Raw genomic sequence first — 21,777 nt, forward strand, 5'->3', positions numbered from 1 at the left:
ATTTTATAATTAACGGATCAATTTTGTATCGATACATTAATAAATGATAGGTGGATTGTGAATGTTTACACGTTTATGGAAAATTTGAAGCCTTAAAAATACATATAGTATATGATACGCTATATAAAAATTTATAAAATATGCAAAGTATAGTACTAATTCAAAGTGAATGAAACAAATCTCTGCTCAGATCCTATTGCTTTAATTGTATATAATTCATAAACATATGAATTTGTATAAACGTTCGTAGTCTAATAATGACTCTATACTGTATACAGGGTGTTCGGCTATAGGTGTAAAAAAACTTTTAGGGGTGATGCTTGAAGCTAAAACAAGATGAAAATCAAAGATAAAAGAATTGCATTTTCAGCTTTGTTTTTGTTATTGACAATTAAACCTATACTAAGTCTACAATTAATCCCAACTTTATAAAATTCTCCTAAAATTTCTCTTTGGCTGTCGAAATGATTCTGTCCTTCCAGAACTGTTTTACCCACTTACCGAACACCCTGTATAGTGAACATTTGCGTCGTCTTTAGATTATAAATTTTCCTTTTTTGAATTTAGCTTTCAATACATGTAGTGTAAAAACGTGTCAGAGTTCGAGAACAGAAAAATGACGGCTAGTTAGACGCTAAAAGGATGCTTCGATTCAAAGCTAAGGTAAGCCACGTATCTCGTCGCACTCGAATATAAAATGTAATTGGCTTGAAAGTAATTACCTTGCCGTTCGTGAGAGCGACACAGCATCGACGTTATTAAATCTCATTAATGGTATTAAAAGATCTTGTCTGCTGTGGTATAACGCGAAAAAGACTGCGAAATTACTTCTGAACCAAGCTGATGACATGACTTTAATTTTGTTTACTATATATATATTTTTTATCTTCTTATTCCTGGTGGACTCAAATAAAAATTCTTTTTACCAGAATTTTTCATTTACATTTTATTATCTGATGACAATCTTCGTGTTACAATTAAGAAGATAATAAGGTAGGAATAAAATCTTAAATATTTTTCACTTATTTTTATATGATTATATGTCTTATATAATGACATAATTATATTCTTGAGTTTAGTTACAGTTTCTTATTTCTTCATATGTGTATAATATTTGATTACGAAATAATATTATCTTATTTTTCCTCCGTGTATTATACGCTGGTTCAGTGCGGATTGTAATTATTGTTACGGAAATCAAGTGTCGACTAAAAAGCACTGATTGACGTTAATTTGCAAGTGAATCGAATGAAACCAGTTCGAGGCGAGATTCATTCTCATTTCACACGTTGACTGAGCAGTCCCAGCAAATTTACCTTAATTTCCCTTCACATGCGTAACACAGGACCGTAAAAAATGCGACCCGTTCGCGGGAACGACTGTTAAATTGAACGATCACGATAGTACGTTTCTGTCGCTTTTTAAATCCAGCAGTCAATTTGTCTGTCGAAAATGTTCAGTGACATAATGCAATTAAAGTAAAGTATTCGAGTAATTTTATAAAACAAATATATCACAAAGACAAAATAGATAATTATTATATTTTATATAAATTAAAAGCCAAAAACACAAATTTTTATGTCTTTTTTATTTCATTTTGAAAAGCGAACCTTTTATCGTACAGTAACTTCCTACTGTAAAAGGATATATCTCATTTATCAGAATTTGTATCGTAATAATATTTATTCTAAAATGAATTTGCAAAGAAAAAGAAATGAATAATAGTTAATTTGTTGCAAAATAAAATTTGGTACAGCAGTGTCAAATAAGACGGATTGCTCAGAAAATATCTATTTTACGGAGATTTTCAACTGAAGAAAATCTCGTTGCATCATTTTCTAATTTTATGGAGAGCTTAGAGTAGTTGAATGAATGAATTTTAATCATTGTGTTAAATATTCAAAAATATTCCAATCTTCGCCTTTGGTGCGATACGCGCAATAATTTGAGCGTAACGTACGTGAACTACCGCAAAGTGAATAATTCAACTTTTGCTAGATCTAATTAATCTCTTTGAGACGAATTACTTTCAATTAATTTCATTTTAGAGGGAAGTAAATGTAACTGTACTTCCTTTCATTTCATCTTTGTTAATATTGCACGAAGTTTGCACACGAAATACACCATTTTTGTTATTCCTAGTTTCATTTTCAATTTGCAAATTGTCGATTCGATCTGATTGTTCGACAGTGTCTGTCTTTGAACTTTTTGAATTGAACTTTTTTACTGTTTCGTAGAATATTAGTAAAGCTGATTTTTGATGAAAGGAACTATACTCTTTGATAAGTTTATCAATTAATCTAGTACGATTTCCTAGTAAATTTATATCATCGTTAAATTCCTTCGCCAGGTACTTGAAATTAGTGTCACTTTAAACATATTTTCGATAGAACATCGTCTTTATAAGAAGGCAATTTCTCACCAAGTATATAACCGTAAAACGCTCAAGGAACTTGTCAAAATTGGTGACACGTTTTGTGCACGTTCCTGTCACGGATATCACGTACTCGTAGTTACGTGCTTGCAAGCACAAAACTTGTCCCCATCGGCTAAGAAAGCTGGAATTCTATGTTATAGGGCTTTACCTCCATGAACAAGAAGCTGTATTACGCGCACGGTGAATGTCTGAAAGAAATGGAAGTGACGTTTAACACATTCTTGATATTTTCTCTTGCGTCATTAATGTGACGAAATGTCGACTATTTGAGCATTTCTATTTAAGAATTCCACCAGGAGAACTATTTCCAGAAATTTTGCAAAGGCAATCTAAAACTGTGTAAAAATGGAAAACGGAGGAATTTCTTGAATCGAAGGTATTTCTTATATCAAACGAATGCTTTCGAACGATCTCCTTGATATTTTTCTCTGATAACAGATATAGTATAATTACGATTCAATAAAGGAGTTAGCAAATATATGATTTGATATTATTTTGTTTGAATAGTTGCATCTAAAACTAACGTCTTCTCGTGCCAATCACTTTTTTATATGCTTCTTTGTAACTTACAGAAACTATTTTAATTGTTTTGAGTGTTTTGTAAAGAGAATCTTTATGCTGCTATTTCCTTAGGAAAAGCATTTTCCTTTGTTTCATGTGTAAATGATATTTTTATAATTGCACCTACTTTTACAGGGGGATAGGAAATTAATTTAAGGAAATAAGTATCGTAAAGGGTCGAGAATGATTATTTAAATTAATTAAATTAGATACATTTGAATCAGAAGTAACAAAATCATTTTTTTGCTCATTTTTGAGTTGTATCGGTAAATTGGCTGGCCATCAATTTACATGTTCAAGCAATTCGCCGCGACAAGTACTCGCAATTAATTTCCATGGACTGAAACTTACTTCTAACCCAGATATCGATATTAATCCAGGGTTGATTTAATCTTCGTACTATCAAGAATTTTAATGCTTCTGAACAATTTCGATTCCCACCGTTTGGTACGTGACTAATATCATTTAGTATTACAACTAGTCTGCGGATGTATATGCAAATTTATATCTTTATGAATATAGTTAAAGAAATGACATTTAGGTACCACAGAAAATGGTTCCACTTACTAGATATTATAGAGAGTACTATATTTTGGATATTTTATATATCTTTGCAAATTATCTGCATTCTGTGCATTTTTACATCTTCAAATGTCCTATAAATGCAGGAAAATTCACAGTTGGATTATAACACACACACACATATATATAGACACACGTATGTATGTACACATTTTAAATTTATTATATAAGCTCCTGAAAAAACCTACTGTATACGTTTTTTAACGATCAAAGATATTTAGGATTATAAATTCTACGAATCTATTGGACATTAAAAGACTTCGAAGATTTTAATTAAATCTCGAAGGACAAATAATTTTCCTTTGTTACGAATCATTTATTAGCCTCATTTCTACTTCCTTTCATCTCACATTCACTTCTTGTAAGAGGCTATTATTATATTTTCATATCTTATAAAACATCATATTAACAATTTTGTTTCGAATTGTATCTTTTTAGATTGAAATTAATTTTAATTAAAGTATTCATAAATTAATATGATTTTATTCTCTACTTGATGGAGTTTACTTTGAATTAATGAATTTTGAATTGAAAACACCACTATAATGTAACAAACAGTAAAGTTTATAGTAAAGCTATCAAATGTTGCACTGTTAATTAGTTCATTTATTTTATTGAAAAACACTTTATTCTATAGGTCCTGCTTATATCTTTCGAAACTAATATCTGCAAGAAAAGTAACATATTTTTTGCATATTTGGAACATATCGCGATAAATCAATGTGAATATCGAACACTACTTTTCCAGAACTATTTTATTACCGAAAATATTTCCGAAATTTATTAAAATGCGAACTTCTAACATCTAGAATTTCTATATTTAAAATCAACTCTCGCAGGACGAAATAAACTTCTAATCTGCGAACCCTTCGTTTCCATCATTCGCGAAGTATTTTCCTGCCACCACCCTCGTTTCACTCGAATTCATTTTCCACTGGAATTGGTTTGTTGGTCGCAACGTGTCGAATTAAAATTCTCGTGGGTTCTATGCTTCGTACGGATTATCGCCCAAGTGTTGCCACGAATAATTCGGTGCGCGTTTCCTAGGCAAAATTCACTTTTGCCATATCTTTCTTTAAATTTGAACATTTCCCGGGAAGGCGGAAGAAGAAAGCGGAGGCATATAGAAAGAAGATAGATGAGAAAATAGTGAAATCTTGCTGCGGTCTTGCTACGGAAATTATTTTTCTGCGACAGGTATTCATAACGAGATCTATCACTCCTGTTCCTCTGATAGGTTTGTGAATTTTCTGGTTATGAGAATCGCTTTAATAATTCGTAATTTTGCAAAACTATATTACCTTAAAAGGAAATTCACGGTAATTATCGAAACGATGTGTTTTATATTTTCCATTCTGAAATAGAATTCTGAAAATAAGTTTTGTTCTTACAGTTCGATTTAAGATTATTAGATTACATAATAATTATTCTTGAACTAGAACGAAATTTTTTCGTACTAAGTGCAATATAAGGAAAACAAGTTTCTCTCTCCATAATCTGAAAAATGTAACTGCATGACAATTTTCCCCGTGCCTGATTCCTTTTCCTCAAGGATACTTAAAATACTCCTTTCTTTCCCAAAATTACGAAATTTCTCAAAAATCAAAATACGCGATAGAACAGGCAAGGCTTCAAAGACCGCAACAGGATGAGAAAAATGCATTATGAGTCACATGATGATACAAAATGATTCAAATTAATGAACAATGTTTCTAACAATTACGATATTGATGAACTTTTCGCGAACGAAAGGAACATACAAATCCAGCCAACTATTCGAAGAAATCAATCATCAGTGCCACAAGAAGTCCATCATCGATGTTACGAATTCTAGAGAAATCATAGACCAACTCGTATAATCGATCTACAACCCGAATATACACATCGAGTCCACGCAATCTTGGCCGACAATTCAGCCAACGATCCTCGATAGAACTCTAAAACGAGGACGTGCTCTTGATCTTAGAGCTTCGTCGCTCGACGTACAAGGAAGCGTGCGGTATTTGGTAGGGAGGATCGTTCCAAGGGAAACACCGATTAAAACCGTAAAATAAGGAGAAAAAGAATCGAAGTGACTCACCGCGTTCCTGTGTGGCCATTGGAACGTCGCCCACTGCTTTCTTCGTCTTCGTCGTCTTCGTCGTCCCTCGAGGTTGCCAATGAGTGGGGAACAGAAGAGGGAGCACTGCTACCGGAGTCGGGCCCTGGGCCCATCCTCGAACCGGAAGCACCGCTGCAGCCCGCCGAAAACGTCGACAGACCACCCCCTCCCTGGCCCTCCTCGTTCTCCGCACGATCCACCTGAACAAATTTTCAAATCTTTTAATTTTCTAATGACCTTTATTTAGATTACTTTTCTGTTTGTCTGTCTAGATGCAATTTTGTAAGCGAACAGCTCGAAAACTGAAATTTTTCTCCTTTGTTCTCTTGAATAAGTTTTTCGGACGAAAAAATTTCTAATGAGGGGGAGCCAGGCAATTCTCTTATGACTACGAGGTAAAAATGGGAGAATATTTGGCTTAAGTCACGAAACTGTTAAAATTCTGGAAATCTGGATGAACTTTCAAGCCCTCCAGGTTTTTATTTTTAGTAATACGACTTTAACAATTGAGTGATACCTTGTTATATGGTTACCGCGTGTGCTCAACATATACAAGTTTCCCCGTATATTGTTATTATAGTCGATTACTTAATGATATCTGATTAGGACAACTATTTTCTTTTTTTAAATACGTTTTTAATTAAAAACCAGCCTTTTTATTCTTTTTCATTTTTTTATCTTATTCTCGCTTTTATTGCTTAATATAACAATCGATTAAAATCTGGCCCACAAACGTATGCTAAGTGGTTTTATTAAGCCAATAATTAATTAATCCGATACCATTGGTTCCGAAATATCTTCAATTAACGAATCAGCAACTGACAGCAATTCGAATTTTACCAAACGAAAGTTAAAGAAGAAATGTCAAGAAGAATGTCGTTTACTATAACGAATCGGGTAGTGCCAGCTCTCCACGAATCTTTTCGAAGCTTTCACTCGAAATGACCGTTGCCGCTTGTTAGTGCTATCATTAATAAGCCTTCGGGGTTTGGATGAGTGGTCACGTTTTGGCGAAAAGTGACTTCTCCTCGATAGTTGGCGAGAACAATTAAATTGCTTTAACCCGTCGCGGTCGACCTAATTTCATGAGAGGACTATTAATTGAACGCATTATAACTTGAAGCAGCGCTCTGTTTCTATTAGCTCCTGGCCATTATCAAAATCTGTTAGTAATTATTAATTTATTAAACAATCACGGAAGGACGAAGGGGCTAAGCAAACGAATTGCGTTTGACTATACCGAAATGACCAGCACTAACTATGTGACATTTTTTAAGTTTTCTGAATAGGATAAAATATTTTAAAACTTGTGTATTGTAAGATCATAGATCAACAATAACAGATTATAAATAATCATTGCTCAAAATTCTTAAGACAGTTATTACGTTTACTTCAAAATTGAGAAAGACAGTGTGCAAATTATGTTCCGATAGCTCATTTATAACTTGATACTTTATACGATAAAGAAAGTATATATTACTATGTATTACATTAATAATTTTACTGAAATAATTAGTAAAATTGTTAATAATTTTACACCAAGTATTAAAGTTTTATCAAAAAATAAGACACATCCTAAGACTTTTGAACAAGAATGTAAACTTAAACAAGTCTAACTTATTGTGCTGTATTTTTATATTTACCATATTATTTTTATAAAAAAACAACTTATTGCGCTATATTTGTTTTCCAGTTGTTAGCTAAATCGACTCTGAAATGGTAACTGTGAGAATAGAACAACTTAATCAGCGAAATAGATTGATCGATTTTGACGATTAACTTCTCGCTTTTTCCATCGATTGCAGGATGAAAAATTAATTGAACGACCTAATTAACTATACAATCACACAAGGTGATGTAATAATATGAGTAAAACGCGCTTGGCTATATTTGAAGTATCGATCTCTCTATCAATAAAGTGTGTGCACTTGATGGTTTCCTAGTTTCTTTATTGTGTGCGTGGATTACGTCAATTTTTTCATGTTTCACTGCGTTGCAATGATTCAATAATGTTACATAGAACCTTCGATATTTTCAATGGACTGGTTTATGTAATATTAGCGTTTAAAAATATACAGTAGAAAGGAACTGATCATAAATTGTGTACATTTTCACATTGCATAACATTTTAAACACTTTTAGGTATTGAATAATAATTTCGCATTTGAAATGTAATTTTAACATTCGATTAAAATTTGATATGTATATAGTACTACACACCACCAGAGAAAGATCTCGATTTTCAAATTTTAAATGAACGCACGAAAATTTTATATAAACTTATATCGGTGACTAAAATTCAGAAATAATTAAAACAAACAATCGCATTTATTTTGTATTTTGATGCAGAATAAATTCAAATCGCAAGTTTATGGAAACCTTTTAATCTGCGTCACGAAGAATATTCAAAGTTTCAGATTTAAAATGAGTCCATGAAAAATTGTAATTCTTTACTTTAACGATCAATATTCAATAGCAACGAAAAAAAAGCAATTTCACTTTAAAGCTTAAATTCATGCTCTACCATTATGAACAGAATTTAACTTATCGAGAGCAAAATCGAATTTAAAATTGAACATTATCGAGGACAATTTACGTACTTTTTTCAATTTCTAATATCGTCTGAGTTTTGCAGAGTCTGTGGTATATTAACTACTTAAGTTTCAGCGGAATTTGTTAGGAAATGCGATACCATCATTCGCGTTATGGAAACTCGTTCATTTGCCGTATAATAAAACGTGTTCAGAAGCAAGCGCGGCTGCAGAACTTGGATTTTCTCTTGCTCTCGGTCAAAGGAACTTTAAGCTGCACGTTAAACGCGAATTGAGAAACTTTAGTTATCGCAATATACGCGCAACAAATTCGGAACAAAATAGAATTTCGCGATATAATATTTCTAATTTTACGTCTCATTTCACTTATTGAATCTACAACATTGTACACTATTCGCCAAATGAAAATTGAAATCATCAAGCCAGGTAACGTCAATGTAGATCGTAGATCAATAATATGTGAAATTAACAATAACATAATTATGGAATGATTAGTCTTTACTTTAACAAAACATATGCCTATTTAACATAGACTGTGTATCTCAAAAAGACAAGAAATAATATTCTAAAGAAATAACAAGTACACTGAGGTCGACTATTAATGTCCGAAAATAAAAATTTTGATTTATTCATATTCGGTGGAGTTGTTTGAAGTGTCATTAATTCTTTTCGTGGAACATTCACTTATATATATTGTTGAATTATTATATTGTTAAATCTTAAGCAAATTCAACCTCATAATAATTACATCTTAATTTCGAAGATAATAGATATGAAAAATAATTCTATTATTTATGAAAATAATCCCAAACGGGAAAGGGAAGATAATTAACTTTAGCAGAATCTTTCGTTATCCTTATTTTCCTTATTCCTGTTTCATGCAGCTGGCGTAATATTTTACTTACACAGTGGCTTTAAATAGACACACTGCGGAAATTTCGTCCGTGTTCGAAGGAAACTGCTGCAAAAGCTGGTTTCATGCTTCGGAGGAGATCTCGATTGCCCGCAACAGGACTGTGTGTCTCGCAATTTTTTCGCTCATGAACTTAAAACGTTCTTCCTTCTTTCAATTTCCCTATAGCAAATTTCCTGTGGCAAGTCTGCATGATTTTCTAACATTTTAAAAATGGGATTTTTACTTCACCATTCTACTTCCATACTAAAGGAAAACATCTATGCTATTTAGTTCGTTGCAGGTTGAAAAGTGATTGTGAAAAATTGTTTGCTTTGTTCGGTATAGAGAATACTGTACCCCAGAAGAAAGCTGTACGTTTTCGTGAACACAGCGTTGATACTGAGTTTCTAGTCATGGACAATCTTTGCTCATTACACATTGATTAAGAAAGTAACTGTAAAAGAACCAGCCTGGGAGGCAACAATAGGTAAAATGTGAAGATCTTTTTCACGAGTAATTACAACGAAGTTCCACTGTAATTCTTATTACAAGAATATTTATTATAATATATCTAGAAGTGATTTCAATATAAAAATAAAACTATCATTAAATATGTTACGCAATAAGAGTGTAATGCAACGCAACGAAATGCAATGCAGAGCCTAGAACGAAGAGTGTCGTTCAAAAATGTTCTTTTCCTCTATTTTATAATCTTTTTCACTCGCTGCAGGCAAACATAATACACTTTCTTAAAACAAATTTAATCGCGTCAGTCCTAAAACCATCAATTATCATGCTTCCTTTATTCACATCCAAGACTAAAGCGTTCGGTCCATCCACGTACATGTAACATTCGAAACTTAGTGTCACTTATTTGATACTGAAACTGTTATGATCGTGTATACTCAATTATCTCGGTGAATTGTTAAAGATATATCTATAGAACAACCGTAGAAAACTGTATTTGTGAAATACATTTGCTTCGTTCCACAATCTACAAACATATGAACGCGCACAGCAGCGTATAGAAATTTCAGGGAAATTTCTCATTCGGTGCTGTTCCAAAATATACGTATGTGCTTCACAGATTACGCGAACCACGATGTCCTACATTCGAATGTTCAAACAGATCCAAAATGCTCGAATTCGATGTGTCGCGCGCGTGTGATCGAGGGATTATTAATCCCCGAACGGCACACGAGAAATCGCGTCGCGTTGATTCACGTTAAGCTTTATGAAAGTCGTCAGAGGGTTGACTCGATACGAGGTGAGGACACACCGTTGCCTTTAATACGACATTAAATCCGAGAGGTTTGACGGCGTGACGAAGCCTTCTGAAATTGACGAGATGAAAGATTATCCCGAGTTAATGCTAAAGATTAAGTTGTGGAAAAACGTGATGTTTATTTCGGGCGTGATTTTTTAGATCATCCTTGATTTTTTAGCGATCAAGACAGAACTGAGGTAAAGTTATCGTTTAATGACTGTGATGTTAATTATAATTAATATCATTTAATTTTATTTCTATATACATCGTTCATAAATCATGCAATTCATAGTGTATTTAGAATGATGATAAGACAAGATATTTATGAAACGTTTGTGAAAGGAAAATTAAATGATAATATGTGTGTAAAATCTCTATAAATATCGTATAGAGAATAATATTTCATTCGATGTAGATGAAAGAATGGAATTGAATTTTTCTCAATTCCAATTTGTAATAATATTATTATTGTGTATAAAACATTTGCATTTAATGTATACTATAAGGTTAGAATAACCATCCTTAAGGCAAGAAAAGGTATGCTAAGTAAATCAATAATCCGCTGTGCCAAAGAATCTCCTTGTAACAGACGTAAAATATGATATACGAGTATAAAGTAAATATTATTATGATTTCAATGTATACTCAATATCTCATAAATATCACGAGGAACATAGAAAGGAAACTTATTTTTGCGTTTCATATAAGCTGTAGTAAATATTAGGTCGTCCGTAAAGTTTCTTTTGTTTTATAAAGAAATAATGGATGCACAACATTTTCCGTTTTATATTATTTTATCGATTTACGTATGATCCATTTTGTTCTATCAATAAAGATCACAACGTTTGATAGATTAGGTTTCATGTTTGTATAAGGATGCATCGTTGTAAAAGTCGTGTCTGTAAAAGAAATACACATTCCGGACAACCTAATACATATCCAACGGGATAGGTCCAAGAAAATAAGCAAATCAAAGCATAGAAACTGGAAAATGTTCGAAAATATTTTGAATTATATCAAAGTACTACTAAATTATATGAAAGTTGTTACAGACGCGTCTAATTGATAAGTATATAAATGCTATAATAAATTCAGTGATGCATATTAATAAATACAGGTGCTATAATAAATACAAATACGTTTTTACAGTCAGAACAAATGTACTTTCTATAGCTGCTGTACAGAAATTAACATTTAAACTGTACAAAACTGTACAAATTCTCTCTTCCAAAATATATATATCTGGAGACACCTCTAACAAAAAGTGAGAACCTTTTGAAAGCAGTGTGTGAACCGAGTGTTCACGGCACGTGTTAAAGCGAGCCTTCATAATCGCCAGGCTGTATCTCCAAAGAACAATAGACGTCGGATCTGCAGACAGCACGTTTAGGTAGATTCTAAACAGAACCTCGGCATCCATCACTTCTTTTTGCAGCAGCGGCGAGTCGTTGCCTGGACAACATTGTCCACGACTTGGTTGCGCATCGATGCTTGGTTGTTCTCAGAATGAAAATCCGCGACATGTGAGAGACTGTGATTGTCTTTGGCAGAGACGGGCGTGTGTAACGCGCATCGGGCGTTCTGTTGTTTCTAGCAAGAGTTTCACTAGGTTGAAAGCTTCACGAAGAGTGAGCTTGTAGTTAGGCGTTCGTTGGACATTGAGTAAATGCAATGCAAGACATGTACGTGCAGGGAAAGATATGTAATACATACAGGGTGTCCCATTTAAAACGTATGTCTTTGAAACTATTCAGGATATTGTGTAAAATGTTCCGAACAAGAGTCAAATGATTTCGGAAAGGGCTTAACACGTTGTCAGTAGCTTTTTGTAGAAACGTAGAGGATACATATGAATTGTTCACAGAACAAAGTGTTTAACTTTACCTTTTGAAATTTTCGGAATTTTACTTCAAACGCGTTTCATTGTTGCTTATGTTATATAATTTCACCAAATTTTCCTACTTTATGTTTCTGTGTGGGGTTAATCGATTTGGCAGAGAAGCGATTTATATGAAGCTCAGAGTTATTTTTTTATAGAACCATATATTTTTTAATACATTAATCTTGACATCCCCTGTAGAATGTTATAGAGTTATTTATATTGAGCAAAGTCATTACTCAGCAGATTTTTAAACAATTATTTTGTGAAACCTATCGTATGAAAAACAAGAGAAACAAATACAAAGGTTCCATGAAAAAAATGAAGTTGGTCTTCGTATATCCATCAAATTATGGATCCCTCGAAACCGTAGAACTTTTGTGCGATACATTTTCCGGTATCATAAATAGTTTCGGAGATGTTTGCTGGGATCGATTTAACTGGGATACCCTGTACGTACGTATATCACCCTAGATGAAGTAACGCAGTACAAAACTACGTTCGATTTGTAGATGAAACACGGTTTCCTGCGTCGTACGATAGTTTACAATAGGTCGGTGGGTTACCCAATTAGATTTACGTTACGTTTAGTACAGAACATTATCACTTATCTATTGCATGTATGCCGAACATTGTCGACTAAGTATACTAGGTATATCATTGCACGTATGATATGTGTAATAATATTAGTGTTATTTGAATGACGGATTTTATGTCAGCGATAACTGATTACACAGTTATGTTAAACATCAATGGGTACACACTATTATTCCTTTGGTAATCTCTGTATGAATTTATGGATGGATTTTCTTAATGGCACCGATAGCCGACGAGATTTAGGAGACTTCATGGGAAGAAGGTGAACTCAAAGTATGAAATTTCATCTTCAGCGATTCATGCATTCAGAAGATAATGTATTTTCTGCATAACTGATCGAAAATCGGGACACTTCGGCGATGAATTATCGTGTACATGACTCGATTGTGTGTAATAGATACGACCCGCCACTTTGTCATACTTAGAAAAAAACAGTGCTAGTGGAAGAGAAGGTTTAATGAAAAGAAACATATCGCTTAGATGATGTTAATGCAACAACGGAATTCTTTCTTTATTTTCAATCTTCATTTAAAATAATTTCTAGCGATGTAACTTTGAGGTTTTTCTGATTAAAACAAGATCGCACACGATATAATTTGAAGCATACCTTTTATATGTATTATATACATATAGATATATAAATATAAATAAGCATATTTATTATATGCGTTACTGAAATCGCCTAAATGATTTTATATCCAACGTTGGCTAAATCGCACATGTATTGTCCTGTCTGGTTTTTGTGTGAATCTATTACCATTGCAGTCTATCATTTTTACAAAAGACTGGAATTGTCACTTTGTGAATAATGTAGACATTGGCCAATTGCCAGTTGAAACACTGAAATGTAGTCGCTTGATCTAGCGACTGAACTGGACTAACGTAAACTCAGCTTAACGTCTAAGCCACATGGATCTTTGTTTTTCAGCACGGAGAAGCTAGTAGTTTAATGCCTTAGTACGTACACGCAGAATGAGCTACAATGATTTTGGTACAGTTGGAAACATGTTAAACTTATGTACTGTTTATGTGGATCTGGAACCACCAGAGACCGCACTGGAGTAAACACAGTTCAACCACTAATAAATCGAGTTGCAGTGGTACCTGCTGAAAATGGGCTGGAGCATTCTAGATCCGAACCGATAAACCTGTTCTTATAAGTATACTGACATATGCAATTATTTGTTATATTCAAACAGATCCTACGTGTCAAAGAAAAAACAACTGAAATTGTTACACCTAATTCCTGATATGTGTATCTCAACTAATAACAAGAGTATAGCTATCTAATGAACCTCTTTTAATTATTGGAACTACTCGGTTATCCGAACTGCCGTATTTTCCAATCTGTTTGGATAAACTAGGTTCTATTACTATGAACTGTATGGTAAAAGTTTTTGAGGTACAAAATTCGAATACTGATAAAAGAGGCAGCATTAACGTTCATTAAAAAATATAACAGTCGTTCAACAAACAGTCTATGAATGAACCGTAGTTATTTGAATAAACCGCAGGTTCGTTTTTCAAAAACAGCGTAAATATTCCGAAATACCCGATGGTGGTTCCGTTAATCGCGTTGCGTCATTGTCGATAAACAACCAGCGTTATTTTACGCGAAAGCTCTAAGCTTTCCTCGTAAATCGAACGACGAGTGGCCGGATAAACGAGGATATCGACTTCTTTACCATAAAATCTAGCTTTATTTTCACCCTAACTGCAAGCTTTTCGAGTATAGAAGGGAACGCGTAAATTGGCCAAAGGCCTCGAAACTTCCGTTTCACTTAAGGCCGATTTGGCGATCGTCGTTTTCGTCGAACCGAGCTATGCATCTGATTGGGCGAAGCCAGAGATTTCATGCTTCACGGGAAAACTTCATCGCGTGCATCGATCGACGAGAATATTGTAACATACATATAGAGTGGCTCACGAAATTATTCTAACACTTACCACGAAAGATTTATATTAATATATTATATTATGTGCATTACAGAAATCTTTTTAAAATTTCGTTAACACTGTAATGAAACACGATTATAGTGATTATGATAGTAAAATTTGAAACCAATTCGAAAATGTATATAGAAGTTACAAGAGATTTACTGCAAATATATATTTAGTGAAAAATTAATACATGGTGTAAATAGTTAGTAATCTTAAACATAGAACCAATATTATAGATGGGCTCATTAAATAATGTGATGTATTAATATAAGAAATAATTTTTCGAATATTTTGATGATCTTTGTGAAGTATATGAATATTTGTAGTAGTATAGGCATGCGAATTTTCTAATCTCTACAGAGTCAACAGGATAAGTAAATCACATATCAAACTACATGCAGTGAAGTTTCTTTTAAATTTTAATAATTCACGAACTATGATGTAAAACATCCGACACCATGAAATATTTTTATCATCAATGTAGTTTTTAATTGTACTGTAAAAATTGCAATCATTTAATATTGATCGAATAAAATATTTCCAACACAAAGCAATTTGGTTATAAAATTAAAGTTTTAAGATTCTTCTAATAGGTCCTTCCTTGTTACTTTCAATATACTTTATATATATATATATATAAAATTCTAAAGTTATTCGCTACATCGATAAAGCAAATTGATCACTTTTCGAAACTTCAGTTGCGCGAATTTCTTTTTTTTCTTGTTTTGCCACGTTTCCACAATCATATGGTGGTGTGTGAAAGTTTACTGCGAAATAGATTTTTCACTTCGACTTTCAAACGCGATATGTTCGCCAATATACCAAAAAAAGAAGGAAAATGTGATCTGTATGAAACCATAAATCCATCAACAATATGCGATAAACATAAAAAACTTTTCCAATATTCGACGGTAAAGAAAATAGAATAGTACGTTGCAATATCTTTCAACGTTGATCGAAAAAATTATTTAGTACCTATAATAACATTCGTAATGAATTTAGCGAACACTTTTACTTAGTTTTAGAGAAAATCTTTTACACGTGCTGAGCTACCATTTTGAATGGGACATTTAATTTTCGATTCTGGATCGTGTAACACCGGACAAAGAATAAAGCGTGAAAGCTTTTAACATTCATGATGGAAACGCGATCAAACAAAATTTTTGTACCGCTTCGGCCTACTTCTTAAACGCGGAGCGCCTTGAGAAAACGTGTTTTGAATATCTCTTTGAAAATATTGTTTGGTAAGTTAATATCGAGACAATTTAATTTCTTATTTACAGCGGAGAGTTAGATTCGATTTTAAAAGGAGATTCTTCGTGAGTATAAATGCGATAAGAATTTTACGTAACGATGTCCTCTAAGTAAGTTTTCGTTGTATTTTATAAACTGGTAATGATACTGAAGAAATGGCTAGCGCTTTAACCGAAGACTGTAAATCTATGGCATACAACTTAACATCTAGGAAGAATAGAAATATCAAGCCATTCTGTAGTCATATTATTTCCTATTTTACACATTAAATTTTTAAACCGAGATGAAACAATATCTATAGATAGGAATTATTATGTTGTTGCATAATAAATGTCGCTTTTCAACAAGGTCTCGTTTCGACAATTATCTTCATTTGGGCATTATGCTGTTCGGAAACTTATTGTTGTTTTACTTCTATCTTATTTTTAAGTACAATTTCTATTGATTTATATTTTTGAACAACTTTCCTGCAATATACGATACTCTTACAATATGCTAGTTAGTATTAAAATAAGTATAATAGTAGACTAATTATTGAAATTATAATAATTTATTTTTTAAAGTTGGAGGTATTTGATAAGAATGTTGTAAAATGTTAGCTCTTTATTCACCAAGTTTTATAAAGTTACCATAGACACTTTACGAAACTCTGAATAAACCTACAACATAAAATCCTTTGATCTCAGAAGTTTCATAAGAGAAAAGCCAGATCACAATCTACTATTCTAAAATTCTAGTGTCAGCATAAACTAACTAAAGTTGCGCCGAAGAGCAAGGAAACTTCGCCTTAAATTTGTTCCTATAGGGTGGCACACCTCGAAAGTTTTTACGTCCGAATTGAATATCGAATCAAGTCATATGAATAAAAATTAAGTTTTCATAAGCTTCTTAAAAGCGAATATCCTACAAAATAGACAAACATTTTATATATGGTATGTAAATTTCATCAATTAAACAAATTTAAATAAAGTGTTTGTAACGTTCTAGATTACAATAAACTATGATAATTGTCATAGTTCAAAGTATCGTTAAATATCCACTGTCATACATCATATCGTCAATAATACATTAAACTTCTACCAAACATATTGTCGAAACATATTTTGCATATATTTTTGTTTTCGTGTATATTTACATATTTCATGTGCATAAATACTTTTTGCGCGTTTAACATGCATAAATATCCTCGGTGTAATTATACGCGTAATACACCGAAGACCAAATAAATATTAATGAATCATGTCGCTCGTTCAAGCTACGCTTTACCAAGACGATCTGAAACATTTCCTGGTACGTGGTGCACTTTACAGTGGCACTTCACATTTAAAGCTCTCCTCGGACACTTGCCTGGAAATGTTGGTACACGTGCATTTAAGGCAACGCCGTCTTAATTGCGACTTCACGGCAGCCCGCAAATCGCGGTTAACCGTCCAAACGTAATAACGAAAACATAGATTCGACTGCGGTCCGAGGAACAACCGTTGTTGACCGACGCCATGGTATACGATGAAACGAGCGTTAGAATGGTGGATCTTTGTTAAGGTTATCGGGTCCTAGATCTGTTAATTCCGTCGCTAACTCTTGCCACATTTATTCTTGACCCAATTCCAGCTGAGGACTGCATTACTGATGGAAACTGTTTGCTAACTGATTTGCAACTGTTTGCCAGCTGATCCCGTCAGGCATAGCTGCATTTCGCCCACGGATAGACCATTTTAACGTAGAAATATTACATTACGGTGATGTCGAAGCGATATTTTGGCATTTACCAATTGTAATATGGAAATACGGACGTGTTCTAGCGTTATTGATAATCATATAAAGTTCTCATGCACGTGTACGTGCACTTATTGTATGTAATCACGTCTGTAAATGTTATTGATTTGTTGTGTATGTTGCGACAGCGTATGGTATTATATTTGCGATTAATCTTGCGTCGCTATTTCATGTCGCATTTCGAGGATCGGTGATGCGAGATATTTCGCTGATCGACTATCAATAAGTGTTTGTTAATGAGAATTATATCAGAACATAATAGTTGAGCTTTTTGCTGAATTATTAAGTATCAAGTATTTTGACCTTCCTTGTTAATAATGGCATTAACGTTGTTGACGCGGTGGAATTAGTTATGGATTCTCTTTTAAATTGTACGTTATAAGCTGCTTGTTTAAAATATGACATAAAATATTCTATTATAATTTTAATATTATTACAATTCTTAATATTAATTTTATTCACTTTTTATCGATTAATTTAATTAAAAACAAATAAATTATTATCTGCGCGAGAATTAACGTCTGTAACAAACGCAAGAGATACCAATTGTATAACGAAATGATTAATCATCTTCGCATTGAAAACTATTGTTATCTACTTTTTCATCTTTCATTTAGATGCAATCATTCATTTAGACGCAATTTTTGGTAATATTTTACGTACTCTGAATTTAATATTTTGAGGTGTTATATAATAAACACGTTATTAAAACTGAAAAAGTTTTGCTGTATTAATTTGGATGTATTCTAAATTAATTTTCTTTGATGGATTTCACGTTGTCTCATTAATTTAATATGTTTCATTACATTTACTATACTTCATCTATCTTCTCTTTTAATATAATAGATTTCTCGCATGTATTCGAAATGTCATTAAAAAAGAGAAAGAAAAGAAAACATCACAAGTTGGAAAATATTTGAACTTGTGTGTTTGCACTGTACACGAAGATTGAATAATGTTGGTGAAAAGGATATGTTACAACAATGTTGCAGTATTTCGGTTTTATTTTCGGAAACGTGCAACAAAGGCTGAAATCGTTCGCCGAAAAATTGGCATTCCTCGAACAATCGCATTGTAACATACCCGAACTTTTTGCTTTCACTCCATTGTTAAATGACGCGTATCAAAGTGGAAACGGGGTGAGAAAAACTCTTTCCCCCCTACGGGATTCTCTCGCTTTGAAATTTTTTTACGCTTGAAGTTTGTTACGAAATTGGCGAACTTTAGTACAATTTCGCAAATTAGGATTTATTTTCGCTATTGCGTCGAAATTTTCTTCTCTGGGAAAATTTTTTATGATAATTTCAACAGCAACCTTATATATAGCGTTTCTTTCGTACGCTAATATTAATTGTCTTTCAATATCGTGCTAATTCAATCGTATGTTAATTGCACGCTAATATGAATCATTCCTCTAACATTTTTATTTCTTACAAATTTTTGCCACAGCTATATTTTATATCCATTATTGCCTTTTAAGAATATACAATTTTGATCCATCAATAATTTTAACAATCCAAACCAATTATCGCGATTTCTACGAGATTATGTGTTTTAATACTTCTGAAAGAAAATTTATGTCTTAATATTCTATTTGGAACCAATTTATTAAACTGGATCATAATATTGTGCAAGTATGAAAGAAAAAATAGACATTTCTAGATAGTACGAACAACCGAATTGTTATGCGGTAGTTATTTAAAATTGGAAAAGTTCAACTTGGCAGACACGATTGGTTCATTAGTTAACCGAATTAAGAATTTAACTTTGTGCATGAACGTACGCGAAATCATCGTGTTTCAGTTTGTTAACGACCTCGTAGAATACGCGCTAGCAAGCGTCGCGTAATCGTATATTTCCATTTCAACAATCAGCACGTCGACAAAAACGACATCATATGCTTCGTTGTTTGTGAGTTTATTATGCCGAACATATTCACCGCGATCTTTTAGCAGATGTAATGTAAAAAATATTGTTAAAGGGCGTCTAAAAATTATACATAAACGCAGTAGAAAAAGAAACTATAGGTAGAATGACATAAACATCGTCAAACGTAAACGGGGAAATGTGAAATAATAATTATATCGTGCGATTAAATTGTTGCTTCATTAATATTATTTCTATGAATGTTTTTACCTGAACTTCTTATCTAAGTTTTTTGTGTCTGATTTTTATCAAAAAATAGCATTTTTAACCGAACACCTATAGTCAAGTATACAAATGTCTCTTTGTTTTTCAAACGCAAATATTCGAGTTAAAAAGTAAAATCCGTTTCATACGGATTAAAAATATAATTAATGTAGTTCTAAACTACTGAACTTTAATCTAAATATTTCCTGCAGGTGGAATTGTTTGCTATTTAGTTACACGATTTCGTAATAGTAAAGCGTATTAAACGTGTGTATTAATATATTATGTCTAACTTTTATGTTTCATTTTCGTATTCAGCATCGATAATAACATTTTCTTTCATTTTAAAATGTCTACTTGCCTAAACAAATTAAAATTCGATATTTGTATTACTTCTTTTTTAAAACATCGTTTTTAATAAACAAACATATTTTGCTTAAAACCGACATTAGCCTAGAAAAAATTACTAATACCCTGTAACTGCTTTTATCGGTTAAAACTTATTAATTTTATCGATTAGAAGCATTTAGTACTCACTCGCTCCGGATTAATTAATATCTAAAAGTGGATTTTAATAATATCAGAATTTCAATCCTTTATGCTTCACTGACACTTCTACGATGATATCGATAATATGAAAATTATTATTTGGTTTTGTTTTCACGGATGAAAAGAGAGGAAAAAGAGAAAGCCACTATGTTCGCAAATAAATTTACAGGAATTAATAATCTTTTTATTTCCGCAACAAAATTCTGTATAACAAAGATTTTAATTGTAAACATGTACCGAAATTGACCGTATTAAAAAACTGTCCGAGTGTAAATGGTTATAAATACATATATAGTATATCTGGTCGTTAATAATAAAAACTAACAACATACATATTCAATATTGCTTTCTTTTTGTAACAAGTTCTACTGTCCTAAATTAGGTATCGTTGGAAAGTAATTCTACGAGTGAAAATTTACTCTCTTTCACAGAAACTGCGAACTATAAAGATTGAAAATCCTTAGAATCGGAAGCTAATCTAAACGAGAAAAAGCTAAAAAATTGATATCTCATCAAATAAACTGGGTGTAAGCGGAACTCTGAATTATTTCGTCTAAAAACCTGTAAGAACTAAGACGTTCCATTAAAAATCGGCGATATTTTTCAGTGGAGTCTTCGAATTGTTCATAATACTCCGGAAATCATAATTTTACGCGGTAAGACCTCCAACAAAAAGGGGCTCGCATGGTCTACCATATTCTTTTGTCACGTGACTCTCAGAGACAAATAGCTCGGTGATCCCGTTCGAACAATGCTTCGTAGTTTTAATGCTTCTTTCACTGGAAGATGAAAAAGCGTCCTCTTTCTCGCGTAGAACACGCGTAAGAATGTATTCCAAGCATTCCTGGAAATCGTATGAGCCGAGAGTCCTATAATGCGACTCATTCGATATACTCGAGCACCATTTTGGCCAATTTTACTGGCAATTCTCTAGCACTTAATGTAAACGTGGGAATATTCAGTCTTTTCGAGCAATCTGCGTTATTGGCTCAATATCGCTTCGATTGGTGTTTCAATATCATTGAAGAATTCTTAAATTACATTATTCGTTATACTACTATATTTGTACAAAAGGTTGATTATAGGTATATTACAATATACATATAATGATTGACGTGTGATTCTTAATTATTAAATCTTATCTGATAATAAAATTTTGTTAAGAAATAAAACAAATTATATTGTAGAGTATTGTTATATTTAGTGCAGAAATATAATTGTTTAACTTGTGTATTTATACCATAGGAAATAGATAT

At 32.6% G+C, this 21,777-nt stretch overlaps 1 protein-coding gene across 9 annotated transcripts in view; it reads right to left on the reverse strand.

Moving 5' to 3' along the window:
- Positions 1-21,777, reverse strand: part of LOC132907080 (uncharacterized) — a 206,959-nt gene that overhangs the window by 77,248 nt on the left and 107,934 nt on the right. For all 9 annotated transcript variants that reach the window (XM_060959844.1, XM_060959852.1, XM_060959860.1 and 6 more), the window contains one exon: positions 5,661-5,881. In XM_060959844.1, coding sequence (XP_060815827.1) covers positions 5,661-5,881 — 221 coding nt within the window. The remainder of the gene's footprint in view (positions 1-5,660; positions 5,882-21,777) is intronic.

This window comes from Bombus pascuorum, chromosome 1 (genome assembly GCF_905332965.1).
Source record: "Bombus pascuorum chromosome 1, iyBomPasc1.1, whole genome shotgun sequence".
In the NCBI taxonomy this organism is placed as follows: domain Eukaryota; kingdom Metazoa; phylum Arthropoda; class Insecta; order Hymenoptera; family Apidae; genus Bombus; species Bombus pascuorum.